Source organism: Sinocyclocheilus grahami, unplaced genomic scaffold, assembly GCF_001515645.1.
Source record: "Sinocyclocheilus grahami isolate Dianchi unplaced genomic scaffold, SAMN03320097.WGS_v1.1 scaffold421.1, whole genome shotgun sequence".
Taxonomy (NCBI): domain Eukaryota; kingdom Metazoa; phylum Chordata; class Actinopteri; order Cypriniformes; family Cyprinidae; genus Sinocyclocheilus; species Sinocyclocheilus grahami.
The window spans coordinates 918,858-939,960 of record NW_015505600.1 but is presented as its reverse complement, the minus strand read 5'-3'; the positions used below and the strand labels follow the sequence as shown (position 1 = coordinate 939,960).

Here is a 21,103-nt window from a genome sequence, read left to right as displayed (position 1 = left end):
CTTTGTGATTTAATAGTGGATTCTGTTATCTCTGTCATTATGAAGGATGGGTCTACAAGCACAATGACTGTTTGTTGTCTTCCCGTGGACAGGACATCTATCTCACCTTGACCTCTTCTCCTGTCCCTTTGTCCCATGTCTAAGAAGACCCACCCCTTCAGATAGAGACAGGACCATCCTCTCATTGTGACTAGAGTCCGGCTTATTCATCCCACCCTAATACTTCTCCCAGAATCCTCTATCTTCTCACCCAACATGTCTTCAACTGCTGACTCCACTTTCAGTCATTCTGTTGTAGATTTGCTGGTGTGCTTGGGATCATTGTCCTGTTGCATGACCCAATTTTGGCCCAACTTTAGCTGTGGGATACAGAGTTGATGGTCGACTCAGTGACTGGGAGGTGCCCAGGTCCTGTGACTACTAAACAAACCCAAAATCATCAGCCCTCCTCCAACATGCTTGACTTTTGGTATGAGGTGTTTGTGCTGATATGCTCTTTAGGTTTTCACCAAACGTGGCATTGTGCATTATGGCCAAACCTCTTCACTTTGGTCTCGTCTGTTCAAAGAACATTGTTCTAGAAGACTTATGGTTTGTTCAGATGCAAATTTGCAAACCTAACTGTGCTGCCATGCTTTTTTAGATAGAAAAGTCTAAAAAATTGATTCATGTTTAAATGATTAGTTAAACATAACAATAAACTAACACATTAACAGCTCATTTTCAAGTGTTAAACTTAAATCTAGGTCTGTTTCTTACACAAAGCCATTGTGTGGCTTCGTGAACTACTTATAGTTTTCTGTTGGTTTATATTTTTCAGTTTGAAGAGAACTACTCCTTTAAGCCATTCATTAAACAGTAATCAGTCAGACTTAGCTTTGCACTTTGTGAAGTTTGTCGTCTTTCCTTTGTCCTTCACAGCATTACAGGAAAGACAGAACAATGTGCTTATTATTGGTGTCATTAGCACAGAGTGGAGGAAAGTGTCTGAAGGATATGGAGGTTATGATATAATGGAGAGGTGCTGCTGGTTTTCTCAAGTCTTGGTGCTTAACAAGCATGGATGTGTCTTTTTAGTGTTTTTTTCACATTTAAGAAAAGAAGAGAGGGTTCTTCTTTTCTGGCCTGCCTAGTCCTAATCCGGTTTCCTTGTTGCTTATGATCAGTCACAAAATATCAGAGTAAATGCAGACTTTGCAAGAATGAAACCATGGGAGAAAAATAGTCTTGCTTTCTTCACGTACAGTAGGTAGAGAAGATGCATTTTCTTTAAGTGCATTTGATTGCATACTAATACAGTTTAGAGTATGCTGCTGGACACTGTGTACAAACAGAAGCCTGCTATCTGGTAGGAAGTTGAGCTAAATGTGGGAAGAAGCAGGAGTCGAGCAGGTCAAGGCGAACATCACTGTTGAGGTAAGCATGACTCTAAAACAAGTGCTGCAGCTTAATTAGAAACAAAGCATTCACTGTTATTATGACAGAGTCCAGTTCACATGAAAATTTATTACATCTGGAGTTTATTACATATAGAGAACAAGGAAACCTGTGAAAAGGTTCATCCTTTTGATCTTTTTTTTTTTTTTTTAATTACAAAAATCTAGCCTTTAACTGGAGAGTAAGAACTTAAAATGGGAGGAAAATCTTATGGAATAAATGTGTTTCTTCTTCACTAATACACGTTGGCCACAATTAATGATACCCTTTTATTCAATAGGCCTACTTTTTGCAGTCAAGTCAAGTAACCTTTATTTACATAACGCTTTTAACAATACAGATTGTGTCAAAGCAACTGTACAGCATTAAATACGAAAATAGTGTCAATAATGCAAAATGACAATAGTAAATACTCAATTTTCAGTTAAAGGCTGTTCATCATTGAATTCAGTGATGTCATCATCCAGCTCAGTTCAGTTTAAATAGCATCGGTGCAATCAAGTTGACGATATCGCTGGAAATGAAGTGTCCCCAACTAAGCAAGCCAGAGGCAACAGCGGCAAGGAACCAAAATGGAGGGACAGAATGGAGAAAAAACCTTGGGAGAAACCAGGCTCAGTCGGGGGGCCAGTTCTCCTCTGGCCAGACGAAACCAGCAGTTCAATTCCAGGCTGCAGCAAAGTCCCATTGTGCAGAGGACTCATCTGGTTCCTGTGGTTATTGTCTAGGAGACAAAGTCTTAACTGGGGATCTGTCTCTAGGGCTCATCTAGTTGTCCTGATCTCCGCTGACATTCAGGGCTGTCGAGGTCATCTCTAGGTGCTGATCCACCATCTGGGCTGGATATGTACTGGATCCGGGTGACTGCAGTGACCATCTGATCTGGATACAGACTGGATCTGGTGGCTACGGTGACCTCGGAATAAGAAAGAAACAGACTAATATAAGCGTAGATGCCATTCTTCTAATGATGTAGCAAGTACATCGGGTGTTATGGGAAGTGTTCCTGGTTCCCGTTGTCCTAATTAATGCAGCCTAAAAATCCTTTAACAGATTTGAATATTAGAAATGTGTTAGTGTGTTATGTGTAAGCCAGGTTAAAGAGATGGGCCTTTAATCTAGATTTAAACTGTTCAGGAGGCAGACACACTCTGTCAATGTTAGGTAGATTATTCCAGAGTTTGGGCGCTAAATAGGAAAAGGATCTGCCGCCTGCAGTTGATTTTGATATTCTAGGTATTATCAAATACAATTTGCAGCATTACCATAATCTAAAATTGAGGTCATGAACGCACGAATGAATGTTTCTGCATTTGACATTGAGAGCATAGGTCGTAATTTAGATATATTTTTTAGATGAAAAAAATGCAGTTTTACAAATGCTACAAACGTCGCTTTCCTTTTTTGTTTTTATACTTTATTATGTCCTTCAGTTCAAGCACATTTAATACAGTTATACAAATTAACATTTCCTTTAAAAACATCATATGTTTTACCAATTATTATTCCTAATTTTTCCTTCTACTTTCTCTTCCCTCACTTTTTTCTTTTGTGATAATACCCATTACCAATGCATAAAGAAAAAAAAAATAATAATAATAATTAGAACAATAACCAATATAAACCTAAGCACTTTTTCATATAAAAAAGTAGAGAAAAAAACATCCACATATTCATATCAAACTCTTATAATGACACCTAATTCCTAATAAGTAATTCAAATAATATTAAGACTAATTAATTATAATATTAATTAAATAAAAATAATTAATGAATAAATTAAAAGGGAGGTAGAATTATATAGAGGTAATTAGTATATGTATTCCTTTATTTTATAATGTATACTTTTATTTTAAAGGTGCCCATATCTTTTCAAAATGTATACTTTTACTCTTAATTTCATATGTTATTTCCATAGAGTGTACTTTAGAGAGTAAATCTAACCAATCATTTAAAACTGGGGATTCTTGCCTTCTCCAGAATTTTGTTATTGTTATAAAAGCTGTAATTCTCAGTATTCTAAATAAATATAACTCATCTTTACTAAGTAGCGTAGGTCCTATAGCCAAAACTATATTTTGTACCTTTATTATATTTGATTTCTTAAAAATGTCTTCTATTACCTGAATTACTTCTGTCCAAAATGTTTTTATTATTTTGCAAGTATAAAATATGTGAGTATAATGGGCTTTAAGTTCACCGCAGCTTCTCCAACATGCTGAAAATAAATGATTATATTTGGAAGATATTTCTGGTGTTATAAAATATTGCATATTGATTTTCCAAGCATTCTCTTGCCAATATGGAGATTGCGTAGTTCTTACATTTTCTTTTAAACTTTGTTTCCAATCTCCTTCTGTTATTTTATTATCTAATTCAATTTCCCATTTTGTTTTAACATTATATAAACCCGTATCCTTAATTTCTTTGAATATATTATTTATTCGACCTATCAAGTTATCTACTCTGTAAATTTTACTAACTTTAATCATAAAACACAACAGAGGGTGAATATCATATAAATTTTTAATTTTAATCTCATCCTTTAAAAGAAACGTGGCTTTCAAAGGAAAGATTGCTATCAAATAGCACACCAAGGTTCCTAACTGATGACGAAGAATTGACAGAGCAGCCATCAAGTGTTAGACAGTGTTCTAGCTCATTACATGTGGAGGTTTTAGGTCCGATAATTAACACCTCTGTTTTTTCAGAATTTAGCAGTAAGAAATTGCTCGAAATCCAGTTTTTTATATCGACTATGCATTCCGTTTTCAAATTGGTATGTTTTGCCGGGCCGCCAAGAAATATAGAGCTGAGTATCATCAGCATAACAGTGAAAGCTAACACCGTGTTTCCAGATGATATCTCCCAAGGGTAACATGTAAAGCGTGAAAAGTAATGGCCCTAGTACTGAGCCTTGAGGTACACCATACTGCACTTGTGATCGATATGATACCTCTTCACTGATGACTGCTACGAATTGATGACGGTCAGATAAGTATGATTTGAACCATGCTAATGCACTTCCACTAATGCCAACAGTTTTCTAGTCTATTCAAAAGAATGTTGTGGTCAACAGTGTTGAACGCAGCGCTAAGATCCAGTCTTCTTTTGCCAAGACAACAGCTTGAGTCTTCACCTATATTGCCTGATGAGTTTGGAGAACATCTGGCAAGAGATCAGAGACAATTCCTTCATGCAGATACTCTGCAGATACTCCCAGCTCCATGTGGGTGCTTCTCCTCTTCAGGGTTCAGCTCAGGGAACTGGGATGGCCATGGGCGAAGCTTCATTTTGTGCTCAGTGATCCATTTTTTTTTTTTTTTTGATGTTTGTTTTTGGATCATTGTCCTGGTCGAAGATCCAACCTTGGCCTATTATATGATTTCTAGTAGGGATTAGTCTTTTGATTTTTTTATCTGTCTGTGTTTGATAAAATCTGTGATGCCATCAATCTGTCCAGGATCTCTGGCAGTATACAGTGTACACATTGAGTACTTTTTTTTTTTTATCCGTGTGTGCATCAAACCCATCTTGGGGGTCTGCTGCTAAAATCTAATTTTGTACTTTTCATCTGAACATAGAGCCCAGTCCAGTTTGAAGTTCCAGTAGTGTCTGGCAAATTAATATGCTGGAGTTTGTTTTTGGATGAGAGCATTTTCATTTTTTCTTGAAACCCTCCAAAAATGTAGTGATATTGGTGCTGTTTGATATATATATATTTATATATATATTTTTTTTACTTTCTGATCAAGAGACTCAACTATTTGCTCCAATTCTCCAGCTGTGATCCTTGGAGAATCTTTGGCCATTCAAACTGTCCTCCTCGCCTTGCTTTAAGACAGTGTAGACATGTTCTCTTTCAGGCAGATTTGGTGGAAATGGGAATTTTCAGTGCTTTAGCTCTTTTTTTACAGCTACTTTCTAATTTGTGAAGCTCAACAATCTTTTGCTGCACATCAGAACTATATTGTTTGTTTTTTCTCATTGTGATGGATGATTAAAGGGATAGTTCACCCAAAAATGAAAATTACCCCATGATTTGGTGTATCCTAGGTGTATATCACTTTCTTCCTTCAGATGAATACCATCAAAGTTATATATATTTTTTTAAATGTCCTGGTTCTTCCAAGCTTTATAATGGCAGTGAATAGTGGTCAAGATTTTATAATATAATAAATATAATATAATATCATATATACTCTGCTTTATAACTGAATGTGTGTATTTGATGTTCTGTAACTGGTCACAACACTATGTTTGAAAATGTTGCATTATAAATAATTAGAATTTACAATAAATAAATAAAATCACTACCGGTTCCAAAATTGGATAAGTGTTTATTGATAATTGAATTACATTTCTCTTTTATACACATTTCATAAATGATACAGGATTTTACATTGTCATTTTTGAATTCTTCTAACATCCAATGCCAATGACAAAATGAACAAATAAAGAATATGAAAAATGTTTTTCATTCAGCATGACCCATTACCTTTTTTCCCCCAAAATATAATTTTCATTTTAAGTGCACATGAAGAAAACTTAAAAAATAATACACATAACTAAAAGATAATCAGTGTGGGAGTATAATAAGAAGCTAAAGAAAGACAGGCAAATGGATGGAGCGAGGGGCGTTTGAGAAGGTCAGGTCTTCCATACTCTGTTCTCAGATCAAAATAAAGGCAGCACTGCAGCGATCGAGCAGCAGCATTGAGATCGAGAGAGCAAAGACAGGATAAAACAAGACATGATGTAGAAGAGATCCTTGACCAATTACAGCCTTGCAGCTGTCGAGAGCGTACTTGCTGCTGGGTCATGAAGGGTGAGAGATTGGTTGGAAAAATCAAAAATCTAAAAATCTAACTCTTGATGAACCAGGAGTCTGTTCATCTGCAATCAGCATTCATAGTAATCTTTGCTTTTTTGATTCATTTATATGTAATTTCCCCATGTAAACATACATTCATGCAACACCCGCTTTAGAATAGATTCCATATATTTGATATATTATTTTTAAAAACCCTGAAACAAACCGAAAACCCTACAAATAAATGAAAAAGAAGTTCAACTTATCAGATAATGACCAGTCCCAAGACCTCTTATAGATGTTCAGTAGATCGAGGGGTGTCAAGTGTACTGGGCATCTTGGAGAGTGAGATGGCTGACTTTTTGCCCTGAAATAACTTTGGAGTGTGTTTATAAAAGATGAATTTATGACTGTTGATCACATAAGTGAGGAAGAATGGATGTTTTTTATGCGTATGATGCACCGGCTGATTTTGACCGCTATGGACGAAGGTTATGCATGAACAGAAAACTCATGAAGTCTGAGACGAGATGCTCACACCAACTGCATATTGTCACAAATGTGCACCGTGACCTTGATTCTGCCTTCAGTCAACATTCTTTATTGATCCTTTATAGACCAAACCGATTTTAAGGTTTAGGTTAAGGATTATGAACATTCATATAATCAGTCGCTCATTTCCTTTAGGGTGATTAATGCTTAGGTTCAGCACTATGCCTCAATGTTGTTTCCGGACCAATAGTGGATATGCATGTGTATTGTGCCCATCAGCTACGTCTAGAGTGATGGAACCACAGTTTGAATTTCAGTCCGATAAACCCTGTTCAAACAGACTCTGATAAAAGAGAGAAGCATCCACCCTGAAAGCAGCTGGGTCAGACATAATGCAAGCTGTTATCCTTAAAAAAAAAAAAATCACCTACAGTTCAGATCTTGCGGTGTTAAATCACAAGGTAATTCACTCAAGCACACCGAGTAACTCCCAATGACCTGAACTCCTCACCAACAATAAATAGTCACTGTTAAAGGCCATCCATCTCAACACTTACACGTTTAGCCAGACATGCAAAATCCAAATTATGGATTATGATCCCCAAATACTTCTGTCATTATTTACCATAATGTCATTCCAGACCCGATGCTGTTTTTTATTCCCAATAAACACAAAACAGAGAAAGTTTGAAGAATTTTCACAGTTCTTAGTTCTCTTTTCTAAAACTCTAAAAAGCTCTAAAAAGACCAACAAGAAGTAGTTTACATGATTCAGAGGCTATATTCCAGGTCTCTTGAAGTCATACAATAGCTTTGAATTGTTTACTCACCCTTATGTCATTCTAAACCTAGAAGACTCTTCAAAACAACACATGAGGATATTTTTACCATTCGCTCATCTTTTGAAAGTCCACACAACAAAAACATTGGTGCATCAATCCATATGAATCAAGTGATTCAATCCAAGTCTTTTGAAGAGACACAATTACTTTATATGATGAACGCAATTAAATTGGTAACACTTTACAATCATTTTACCAATTTTGTTTGTTCTTGTGTTTGCCCTTCTCACACTTTAAGCAAATAACGTGGAGCTTCCGTTTGCCATATTTGATGAGCTCCGTTTATATGCATTGAACAAAGTATTGATAAAAGACTAAATTAAATCTCTTCATGTCTCTTTAGAAAATGTGAATTAAACCACTTGATTCATACAAACTTTTTTTTTGGTTTGTTTTTTTTACTTTTTGATACGTCAAAGTTTTGGTTGGATGAATTTTGAATGGATGAACAGAAATGAGGGAAATTATCATTTTTGGTTGAACCATCCATTTCAGTCATCAGCTGCTAAAAATCTTCCCCATTTCCCAACACTGAAACAAGAAACATCAGCGTTTGAATCTAAAAATGAAACTAAACACAATCGCCATTTTAGAAAAATGTCAATCTGTTCCTCAACATTTTCACATGGCTTCAGAAGACTTGGAATATAGAGTCATATTAACTAATGAAGGATTTTTAAAAGATTGACGGCCGTGGTCAGTATGAATGTTGTATAGAAATGAGCTGCAAGAACATTCTACTAAATTTCTCCTTTTGAGTTTCACAGAAACAACTGGTTTTTGGACGAACTCTTTCTTTTAATGTTCCTTCTATTAGAGTTGTAGGCTGGAATCTCACCCTGTAATATTTAAACACATGGTAAGAATGGACACAAGCTGCTGCTGCTGCTGCTAAGGGGATTTGAGACTCTATGTGCCCCTTCCACCTATAAAGACACAAACGCAACATGAATATGGCTTTAAAAAACACTTAATGGCGACCACAGGCACAAACATGGACAGCCGGGCTGTGTGTGTAGGGCAAACCCACAATAGACAACAGGATTATGGGTAACGATAATGGCCCAAAAACCAATTTCGAGACTTGATATGATCATTTTGTTAGAGAGCAACCAGAGTCAAGTCCGTTTCACATCCCTTAGATTTAAATAATCTGGTTGCCCATCTTTGTGGAAATGATGGAGAGAACTTTGTTTTTATAATAGCATTAATAGCATAATCTCATATACTAACTGGACTGAAAATGCATGGCAAAACCGATGAAAACGATGTCGACGCTCAAGCTCAACCCAGCTAGAATCATTGCTAAGGCCTGTCGGCTAAAGATAGCACATATAGACGCTCTCTCTCTCTCTATAGCATGCCACGAAGTGTGCAAAACACACGCTAATTCTAGATCTAATATATTACACGTTCTCTGCATGTCCCAGAAGACTTGGCATACGAGGCAGATATATGCAGCTAAAAACGCCACATGAATGATGGGAAGCTGATCGCGTCCGGAACCTTTTTCCAGCAAAATAAATCACATTTTACACAGTGACCAGCCTTAAGACCGTTCGATGGGTCATTTTCTTGGATCGCGTCTGATAAACAGGTGTTTCGTAACAAGCACGCTGCAGCAGATGCTGCGAGGCACTGTGGGAAAATGTCATTTGATGATGTTCCAAAGAAGATTTATAGAGAAGACCTTTAAAGAGGATCCATCTGCATTTCGCATCAACATGTAAACCGATGGGGTGTATCATATTTCTAAAGAAAAAAAAATAAATCAGAGGCTCACAGCGTTAGGAATGGACTTTTCGAGCTTCGTTTTATGATGGGGGAGCTCAGAAAATAAAATATCAGAGCATCTGCAGATATGTAATGTCTGGTTGCATGATTAAAAACAAAAAGAAAATCTAATAATGAGAAGAAAAGTTTCTACTCATTTCTCTTTTTTTCCATCATCATAAAAAAACATAATATGGCTTTGAAAATAAAAAGTGCCCAAATTCTTTGATTCGTTTTCTTTTTGGACTAATAGAACACACAGTGATATTTTAGCTGTTAGATCGGTCTTAACAGGTCCGTAAGGAAGCGAGAAAGAAATCAAAAGGCTGTTACGTACAGGCCTTTCAGCCACAAGAGGACTGGCTCGATGGTAAACAGATCTTTTCCGAAGACGGAAAAGAGCACCACATCCCGAAATCTCTTCTGCAAAGTGTCAGAGTTAGGGATATCAGCAGTACTCCAATGTGGAAAAAAAACTGTTCAACCCAAGGGCAGATGGTTTTTAGATTTATGAGAGTCCTTTCCCATGCAAGACGTGGGGGTCATTGTCTCATAATGATGTACTGGTTCAATCCCAATGTCTCCACTTCCTGTCTGAAGTCCTTCTCCGTGTGCTCCTGCATGTGTCGTCACACAAACAAAACGAGTTTTGTCGTTTCGTTTAATTGTATCTCTTCTCCTCTGCATAGACTTGCCAAATTAAAGGACACAATAAAAAGGATAATAAAACTCCGAAGCTTGCTGTGGATCTGGTTTTTCATTGAGGTTGTAGAGATAAAGCAAAAAGATCAAAAGAGACAGAAAACAAAACGCAAAGAGGCAGAAGAGAATGAAAGGGCTTCAGGTTCTCATCAGTCCTCGCTGGCATTGATTTGCTGGACAGGGAGCTGCAACTGCAGCGGGTCTCGAAGACGCTTTAGATCCAACTCCGCCTGAGGCACAGAAAGAAAATAAGGACGAATGAATTTGTATGTAACAGAGCACCCCAAAAACGGAGATGTTGGAGAGAATGTTCATGCTGTTCTTCTCCATACAGCAGGCTTTCAAAATAAAAGCAGCAAAAAGCACTAAAAAAGACTTTTATTAAAGGGTTCTTTAACTTTCTTTTAATGACTGATGGCAAAAACAATATGTAGAAAGCAGAATCAGACAGTTCATCCCACTTATGATCCTTCAGAAACCATTCTTATATGCTGATGAGATTATTGGTGCTTAATTATTAATCATGTTTTTTCTATTATTATCAAAGTTTAGGCTGTTTTCGCTGCTTTATAATGTTGTGAAAACTTTTTTTTTTTCAAGATTCTTTGATAAATATTATAGTTCAAAAGAACAACATTGATTTACTGCCATATTAGTTTTTTACTTTTTCTTTTTTGTTTTGAATTTACCTTGTTTTGTTTGGTTTTGGACTTACTTTGCATCACAAGAATAAATTACATTTTAAAATAAATTAAAATGGAGAAGTTATTTTATATTGTAATAATATTTGACAATATTACTGTCTTTGGATTTTTTTGGGGGGTTGATGAAAAATACAGCAGAGGTTTGACTGATAGTTTGTGCTTAATTATTAAAAATAAAATTACCCTGTAAAATACAAGTAAACATTAAAAAACATTAATACATCTACTCATGTCCCCTGGGTCATACATAAGTTTTTTTTTTTCATGTTTTGTCTGCACCTACAAAACAGACGAGAAACATTGTCATGTGTGATATTTTAGTTTTTTTAACACCAACATTAAAAAAAAAAAAAAAATGTGGGGGTTGGGGGGGGGGGGGGGGGGGACTTTTTAAAGAAAATTAATCCTCAAATAAGTGATGATTTATAGATAGCTGAATATGCAAAATAACAATTAGCATTTCATGTGACAGAACATTTGCTGATTAAAATGAAAATTAAGCACATTATGAATTATGAATATATTACTAATAGTATCATCTTTAAATGGCATTTAGTCGTCAAATATATTCACTGCTGTCCATGACAATGCTGTAAGTTTATCTTGTTATGGAAAACAAAAATGCTGTATTCACTGTGTGTCCAAGCTAACAAAATCATACATATCCTTTACTGCACTAAACCATAATATTGAGCACATGTCTACTGAGTATACAGTCTAACAACAGTTTTCTGTTCCTTTAAGAGAACGAAAGAAGCGACTCATGCAATGTTTGTGTGTGAACTAGCTTACCTCAGCAATAGCATCCTTCAGTTTGTTGTACTTCTCAATGTCAAAGCGTGTTCTCTTCGCTCCCTTATGAAAGAACAGCAGGTACTGTCTGTCCCTGGCGTCTGGGTAAAGATATTCCTGTGTGAGAGAATGGCAGCAGAGAGGTCAGACGGATCTCCTCCTCCCGTGTATTCACAGGGACCTTCTGAAAGTGTGGGGATTAAGAGCTGGAGCTGCTCACCTGACGTGTCAGCACGAAGTAAGCGTACATAGCCATTGCTGTACCATAGGTGATAAAATACGTGACGGGCTCCATGATATCCCATGAGTACTCCCACCAGGTCAGCCGTGCCAGAATGCCAAACTGTGTGGCCATGTATGCCATCCCACCCCACAGCACCCATGTAGTCCTGCGCTCAGCTCTCTTACTCAGCTCTTCTTTAACCTGAGAACATGAGATTACAAAAGATATTGCAAACATTCAAAAATATATTTTTACCAGCATGCTACTGTGCTGTCAACACTAGATTTTGCTATGTTTTGAAGAATTTCTTACGACTGCCTACATGTTAACATTTAAAAATGAATTTAACATTTACTGGGTAACATTTTACAATAAGGTCCCCTTAATTAATGCATTAACTAACATGAACTAACAATGGGCAATATATTTGTTACAGTATTTATTCATTTTTGTTAACGTGATATATATTCAAAAAGACAGAGAGAGTATTCAAATGTTTTTGGAGAAGATATCAGTCCAGATCTTGAATTAGCTTTGCTTGGATGTTCTGACCCTAAATTAGCATTAACACATTCTCAGCAAATGCCTCTTATGTTTGGTATGGTGGTAGCTAAAAGGGTGATTTTGATGGATTGGAAGTCCTCTTTACTGCCCAGTTTTCATAAATGGTTAGCGGAGATGGTTGCGGCCCTCAAGCTCGAAAGGATTCGCTTTTCCAAGATCGATGCTTCTAAAACATTTGATCAAATCTGGGGCCCCTTCCTTAGGTATCTTTATAAGAGTTGAATAGATAGCTTCACTGTTTTATTCCTTCACTCCATCTTTAATGTTTCGTTTATGTTTGATTACGTATGTCTTTGTTTAAGGTGTATATTGACCCGTGGGGGGTCAAATTTTTTTTCTTCTCTTTTTTTTGAGTTTTTTGTGTATAGTATAATTTTTGTATACCTTTTGTGAGACTTTTACAAAAAACAAACTTTTATTTTGAATGCAATTAATCGTTTCACAGCAAATGGCTGCAATATAACAAAGAGTGAAAAATTTAAGGGGGTCTGAATACTTTCCGTACCCACTGTATATATATATATACATACACACAAACATTTGTTTATAGATTATAAACATTTGTGGATAGACAAATATAGACAAGTATTATATGCAAGATTCAGTAAAATTAGGCAAATGTTAATCGAGAATGTGTCACATTAACATCAAAATGCACCAGAAGACTAAAAACACACAACCTTCTCCTTTTTAAGAGTTAATAAGCCTTTTTATTTAGCTGTCCTTGTGGAACAAACAGTGGCCAGTCCGTTCAAAAGTCAGTGAGGTTTTCAGTTCCTTCAAAGAAATAGCTGTTGGCTTTATTAGTTCAGTTTTGCTCATTTATAATGCTAAAGAACACAAAACTCCCAAAAGCAAGGCTCAGTTGCTTTCACAAAACTTTGCAATTACAAAATTAGCAGTATTCAGACAGCTCTCAGTGTGTTAAACCCCTCTCTTCTACACACTCAATATACGGTGCAATTAGATCCTCAGCTTAATTACCAGTTATCATTATGATCAGATAATGTGTGTTAGTATCACTTTAGCTGTCTATGATCCTGTGTGTGCGGTTCAGTGGTTGGTGGAACTAATAAGAAATGGAGTACATAAACGTAGTTTTTTTCCCAGTTTATGATTCCATTTACACTGAAAAGTCTTAAAATATATGTTTGCATACATTTTTAGATGTTCAGTAACCACACAAAAAAAAAATAGTTAGTGAGATCTGCAAACTTAAAAAGTCATCTGAAGAGGCAACCACAGAACCAGTGTATTAGAGTTCCCAATTCAGATCAAATACAAATCTAATATAACCAAATTATGTTTATATTCATAATAAACATCGCATCACACAGTTTAGCACTTGAAATATGACAGAAATAGGACTGGGATTGAATCAAGTGGTTGTACTCTTGGTCAAAGTGGCTATTGTGCTGGATGCAATAATGTTATTAGTGAACTGCTATTGGCCATAGCTTTTGAAAACCTCGTCACAAATTATATGTTGGTTGATATACTATACTGTAAATTTACATAACGCAGGGCAAAAACCATGTACACAAACTCCAACAGTTCGTAATACACCATATTGTGAACAAGATTATTTATCAGCGCAGGAATCAAACTCAATTTCTGTTTTCCACGGATAATTTTTCATTATATCTCTGCATGTGGGCAGAGACGAATCATCAAGAGCAAGGAAACTGCTTACAGTAACATTAACTCCTCCATTTTCTTTGACAGAAGATGAATCACAAGAGCTTCACTGTCTTCACTTCAGCCGTCGCGTCACATTGCTGCTTCATTTGCATAAGCTACATCTTTTTTTAACTCTGTAGCATTGCTGGACAAAAATTGACTGTTGGCACCACAGACAGAGTACAAAAAACTAAAAAGGTAATTGACCATATATCTTATTTATGACTTTATATCACACTTTGCCATTATAATTGCAACACATACTCTATATTTTTTGCAATGTGACTTTATATCTCATAATTTTTTGCACCCTCAGATTCCAGATTTTCCAATAGTTGTATCTCGGCCAAATATTGTCCTGTCCTAACAAACTACACATCAATGGAAAGCTTATTTATTCAGCTTTGAGATGGTTTATAAATCTCAATTTCAAAAAATTGACCCTTATGCTTTTTGGTCCAGGGTCACAAATGCGACTTTACATCTTCCAACTTGGATTTCAGATCACAAAAAAAGGGAATTTTGCAATTGTGACGGTTTCTTTTAATTGCAAATTTCACATTCTTATTTTAAAATCTGAAATCTTGCAATTACCTTTTAATACATACATATATGTATTATTTTTTTTAAATCTCTGAAGTAAAAACTATTTCCACCAGACAGGTCCACGTGTATCTATGGTTTTTTGGTGCAAAATAGGTTAAAACGGCTAAAAAAATTAAAAAAAATTTAAATCCCAGTTTGAGGAGAATAAATTGGTCAGGTGTTTTGTGTTTTGGTGACATTAATCCAAACAGCTCACCTTCTCCAAGGGCTGGAGCTGAGAGTTGAGGTCCTCCAGTCGTCCAATCAGCTCTCTCTCTTTGGTGAGCTGATGCTCATCTATGCACAGGGTGGTGTAGAGCTGCTGCACCAAGAACTTGACGTCGTTCAGTCGCTCCGCTTCCTCGTGCGGTAGCAGATCTGCAACGGATGCCAACAGAATATCAAAAACTCAGCTGGGCCTCTGCAAAGTCTTGCACATAATGACCCACAATGCAACAGGGCACACTCACCTCTCCTGGGCGGCTGCACCAGGTATGTTGTGTCATTAATGACTAGCTTAAAGCTGTCCATCAGTAAAATGTCCATTCCTGTCGAGGACGCTATTCTTGCTCCATCTATAGAGAGAGAAGGAGGGAAATTAGCGGAACGCAATCCTCTCACTGAAATGGTTATGTAATACGAGAGTCAATCTCAATGCTTATCGCAAAGGTTTCCTGCTCTGTGTTAGTATGCTCATCAGGAAAAGAAGCATTTTCCAATCTGAGGTGAAACAGAGAGAAGTAAAGAAAGCACAAGTGCCTCTCACACAGGAATAATTGAGCTTGAAACAGAGCAGATATGCAGTTTGCACAGAGTACAAATTATTCTTGCTCCTTAATTAGATTAGAAGATGTACGATCAATGAAACATGTCAGAGAAAGCCACACGCTCATCTGCGACTTGTGGTTTAAACCACAAAAGAATTTGCTAATAACTTCAATTTGAATTTCATTTTGCCCCCAGAGCTGAGAACAATGAATGTGTTTGAATGTGCACTGACTATTCTTAAAGGGATAGTTCACCAAAAAATGAAAACTTTGTTATCATTGTGTTATTTGTATACTACTACCGTTGGGGTCAGTAAGACACGAAGAAAAGAATTAAGAATGGCATGGGTGATATAACTGATCACAACTGTAACACCATTAACATCTGGGAAAACTTCAGCATAAGGTTAAACCAAAACTTGACTGTCTTCTAGATTTGGCTTTAGATTTCGGCAATCTTGTGTTGTGCTCTACCTGTAGAGTAGATGGCGACTCTATCGATGCCCCTGTCCTCCGCCTGCAGCTGCTGAAGGAGACCCCCCACCGTGTCGCTCAAGGGTTTGAGGCTGAACTGGCAGCGTTCTCGTCGGGACGGCAGACGTACGGAGATCACCGGCAAGCCGTTCTGATACACCACTGTAACGTCTGCAGACACATAAATGGCCGTTAGATGTATAGTAACCAAATGTACGGCAATAGTGCAGTCCAGTTAGAGCTCACTAGCAATTAACTGAGCCTTCAAAAAACTACCCAAAACTAGTCTGTCTCAGTTTGTGTCATTCCAGACAGACTGGATGATGATCAGATCAGATCTCTGTGTTTGGCAATTATTACAATTAAAGGCAAAATGAATGTTTGGAAATCTAAACTGATATTTCCCACTGACCCACTACAGCAAAAGATAGAAATAACTGACTTAAAACCATTTTTAGCTGCTGAAAATACTAGTGTTCTAATCATTTTGGCCACCTCTGTTTGTGGACAGTGAACGGGTAGATTGCCAGCCCAGCAGGGGGCAGTATTGTAATGACAGTATGCGGGGCCCTGTTGAATGATGGGAGAATTCATCACACTACTGCAGCATTAGTTATGAATGCTCTCTCTTGAGCGAACAACAGACGGACGCACTGTGGAGTCAGAGGACGTCACTGTACATCACAGTTTAGTGTCAGTGCATATCCTGGTGCTTCCAGCTGTCCCGTAGATGGTACAGCTCCGGTCCAGAACTCTTCGTATGCTGTATACGCCAAGGGGCTTGTAGCGTCCCATTTATAAACTGCCTCATTACTGCAGTCGTTATGTTTAATGAGTCTGAGGCGGACCGTGATGCTCTGCAGTGAGGTCTGATGTCTGGGTGATAAAGACTGGAGTCGTTTAACATGTCACTCAGACCCCTCAGGGTGATGGACCTTACTCTATTTACCCACATTTCCAGTGACTTTAGAGCTGAAAGATGATAACTGTAACTATGGACTTATGAGTTTTAAGAACCTATTTTAATATCCTGAGCCACGCCATCAAGAGCTATTTTTGATGTAATGCTAAGAGATTTAAATAGATAACGAATAAACTTCAAAGCATAATCTTTTCCTGTTGATCATGTATTTGGATCCACCTCTGTCAGATCGATTGGGGTGTTTACATCAAGGCTTTCAGTCCAGTTGAGCCATCAATCTGATTATAACTCTATTATCTGGGTGCACATAGTGACTCAAAATTCCTACATTACATAATGATAAAACTTGTTTAGCAAACGTTTGCAGATACAGGTGTATAAAACACAGTAAACGCCCCTCTCTGTTGATAAGCGTACACCTGCATAGCATTGCACAGCATCCTTTATTCTTATTTGCAGTCGCTAGGAGGTTTCTTTGTTGACAGTGGAACACCCCCACAGCTATATAAATAATTGTTTTTTTTCTTGCTTTTTTTGTCGTTTCTGAGCAACAGAATGCTATTATGCCAAAGATAATAAGCAGGAATATCCCACATCTGATTTTAAAAAGAACACACTGATCAACATTACAGTCCCAGATGTAAAAATGCCATTTAAAATCTCAGTAAGAAAATATATTTATAGTGGTAACATGCAAACTTTCCAAGACTACCAGCATGACATTAGCAATGCCAAGGTCATGGGTTCAATTCCCAGGGAAAGCAAGGAATGACCAAATGTGTACCTCAAATGCAATGCAAGTCACTTTAGATAAACGTAAATGTAAATACAATCCTGAAACATGATCCAATGGAAATTGCTCTAGTCTTTATAGCTTTTTAGGGTTTAGCTAACTAGCTACTTAATGTTAGTTAATGTGGGATATTGTAGCATTAAAGCAGAAAAGACTCGGTAACATTTGATACAATTGATACAGTTAAGTATGGTACACTAACCCCCGGTTTCACAGACGGCATAAAAGGCATAAAGTCCCCATGAAATCAAAATTAAAGTTTTTTGGGTGTTAGTATCAATATGTTAGTCTTAAGGTTATCTATAAGGCAGTGTGCTCCAAAACAGTGACAAAATTCGCATTTAGAAGATATAAGCATTCAAAGCTTGCAGTTCGTCACTTCCGCCAAAACGGCGCAAAAAATCATTGCGCCGTTTTGCCGTCACATCGTATTTCAGCTTCTCATCAAACTTTCGGTCCAATCAAATGCTCTCTAGAATCCGAAGCCCCCGCCCCCTACACTATAAAATAGACGCTGAAGTCGGCGCAGACCACAAACTGTATCGGAGCTGTTTGAATTCTACACAGAATGCTATATTTTATAGCATCGGTAACATTTGATACAATTGATACAGTTAAGTATGGTACACTAACCCCCGGTTTCACAGACGGCATAAAAGGCATAAAGTCCCCATGAAATCAAAATTAAAGTTTTTTGGGTGTTAGTATCAATATGTTAGTCTTAAGGTTATCTATAAGGCAGTGTGCTCCAAAACAGTGACAAAATTCGCATTTAGAAGATATAAGCATTCAAAGCTTGCAGTTCGTCACTTCCGCCAAAACGGCGCAAAAAATCATTGCGCCGTTTTGCCGTCACATCGTATTTCAGCTTCTCATCAAACTTTCGGTCCAATCAAATGCTCTCTAGAATCCGAAGCCCCCGCCCCCTACTCTATAAAATAGACGCTGAAGTCGGCGCAGACCACAAACTGTATCGGAGCTATTTGAATTCTACACAGAATGCTATATTTTATAGCAATATGGATGAGATTGTGGCTGGCATACCCTGTCAAATGCGGCTTTACGGAGCTCAACGGCTCTAGCCCAAGCTGTGATATAAACGAACTCTATTGGCTATTCTAAAAAGGGGCAGGGCTGCTTGATATGTCCCGCCCTGTCTTCCTGTTTCAGTTAAATTGACGTCAACACATAGAGTAACGCTGTGTGTTTCTAAGCATTTCAGGGGACCTTTAAGCCTAGTTCCAGACTAAAGTGTAAGTCTGAGCTGTTTTAACTGAAAGAAACTTGCACTGATTGATCTTAAAATACATCAGTGCCTTTTTTTTTTGTCTCAAGGTGCACACCAGTAATGTCTTTTCTAAGGCATGTTAATAAAAATGACTTAAATTTCCTAATTGATCAATGGCCTAATCCTGGTTTAGTCTAAGCCCTGTCTGTGAAACCGGGCCTAAGGATGTTAAATACATAATCTTATATTTTTGTCACTTTGTCTTCCAGACTTTCAAATATTTACTTCAAACCAAATGTTTGTTGTGTATACTGTATGTTCTCGAAACTGGCTGGTTTGGTTCAAGGCTTTGAATGCTTTAATAAACATTTTCTGACATGCCTTTGGAGAAAACTGGATCAAAAACATGCTTCTGAGGAAGGTATTCATGGCAGAGCCCTACTTTGTAAGCCATATCAATGATGCAAATACTTGTGTTTAAATACAGAGAGCATGCACTTGATCACTCACCTTCTGTAGCAGTGGGTGAACACAGTAGTCTTTGACCCTGCCATGAGGGGGAGCCCTTCCAGCCCTACAACGAAAATAGAGAGAGAACGAGAGAGAGGTTATTTGTCATTACAGATACACAAACACATTGATATTAAACTTCTTGCACAATTGAGTCTGTTTACATGGTTGCAGACATGGTTCCCCATTTGTCCATGCTTGTCTGACTGCAGAGCGTGAGATATGATGGCACTGAGATCACAGATGGGCTTTTTTCATTTTGAGTAGTTGCTGTATGTGTTACAGTGTTTATGTGACCTATAACAATCCTTTAGGGGATAAATGGAAATGTTTTGTCTTCACAATATGATGGGGGTTGGCACTGAGCAACACACACTGGTATTGAACATATATACAGAAAGGCAGGAAGCACTGAATCATGGAAAATGTGAGATTTTGTCTTTATATATTTAGCACTGACTAAAAACAGGTGCCATGAGGAACAAAGGTGACTGAGGTTCATACTATAATGAATGAAATGGCAACATGACTCAAAACGTATGGGAATAGTTCACCCAAAAATGGAAACTCTGTCATTGTTTACTATCCTTCGTGTCATTCCAAACATGACTTTCTTCTTCTGTAAAACGCATACGGTAACTATGAAGAAAACTGAAGAATATCCAGGTCACACTTTCAAAATAATGGGAGTAAATGGGGACTGGGGCTGTAAATCTCCCAGATGACAAAAAAGAATCATAAAAGTTGACACTGTGCATTATAAATCCAAGTCTTCTGACAATATACGATAGCATTTTCATTAACAGTCATTACTCACATTTTGACATCCACCTTTACTTTTATTGCCACGTTGAGGAGAGTTTATGGAAGATGTCAGAATCGTGAATAAATTGACATCGAAGCATTCCCAAATTAAACGTATCCCTAGTCCTAATCCTCAATTTGATTATATTAATAAAAGAGTGCCCATGATATTCTTCAAAAATTATTTTCTTTTTCCATTTGTGTTCCACCAAAAAAAGCCATAGGAGTTTAGAACGGCATGAATGTGAATAAATGATACCAGAATATATTATTAGGTAAACTATCCCTTTAAAGGTGCAATGATATTTACTGTTGCTTGGCTAAATTTCGCAGGTGGAATCCAGTCATTTTTAATAGGAAACTGCACGGTTGGGCAAAAGTTCCCAACGGCAGAATTCACTCATGTTCAAATTGGTCATGCAAATTCAGCGCATGGACCAAGAGGAAGGTGCTAGGTTTGAATATGACTTCTGTGTGAGCTGTGTCTGCACTACACTATTTGACTAATTTTTTAGTCAAAAATGTTGGTAAAGTGATTGCATCTTAAGGCACATCGCTTTATTTATATACACAAAAAAAGATTGACAGAAAAACATGCAGATAGTAAAACCCAGTATGATGGAACACCCGCTGTCTCGTCAGTTGGGCGTTTCTGCCAGAAGGGAACCACATGTTTTAAATCCAGGGGAAATACATCACATTTTCCACTGCGCCTCTGGAGAGCACAATCACCACAAAGAGAGAGACAAACAGAGAAAGAGAGACAAACAGAGAGAAAGAGAGAGCCGAGAGAGAGGGGGCTGTGTCCAAACTGAAAGGAGATTCTATATTGAGATCATTGGAATAAAAAAAAAAAACCTTTGCCTTTCACCACATTACGAGCACACACACACACACACACACACACACACACACACACACACACACACACACAGAGAGAGAGCGAGAGAGAGAGAGAGAGAGAGAGAGAGAGAGAGAGAGAGAGGGAGAGAGAGAGA

General features: G+C 37.4%; 1 protein-coding gene across 4 annotated transcripts in view; it reads right to left on the bottom strand.

Moving 5' to 3' along the window:
- Nucleotides 1-6,281: 6,281 nt before the first annotated feature.
- LOC107551352 (calcium uniporter protein, mitochondrial-like) overlaps nt 6,282-21,103 on the bottom strand; it is a 93,087-nt gene continuing 78,265 nt past the window's right edge. For 3 of the 4 annotated variants that reach the window (XM_016232925.1, XM_016232926.1, XM_016232927.1), the window contains 7 exons: nt 19,302-19,365; nt 15,849-16,019; nt 15,078-15,182; nt 14,825-14,985; nt 11,776-11,979; nt 11,556-11,672; nt 6,282-10,289 (listed from right to left, as the gene is read on the bottom strand). In XM_016232925.1, the coding sequence (XP_016088411.1) occupies nt 10,209-10,289; nt 11,556-11,672; nt 11,776-11,979; nt 14,825-14,985; nt 15,078-15,182; nt 15,849-16,019; nt 19,302-19,365 (903 nt within the window). In that variant the 3' untranslated portion in view covers nt 6,282-10,208. Of the gene's footprint in view, nt 10,290-11,555; nt 11,673-11,775; nt 11,980-14,824; nt 14,986-15,077; nt 15,183-15,848; nt 16,020-19,301; nt 19,366-19,465; nt 19,505-21,103 lie in introns of those variants that run through there. The other variant, XM_016232928.1, reaches the window with a different exon arrangement.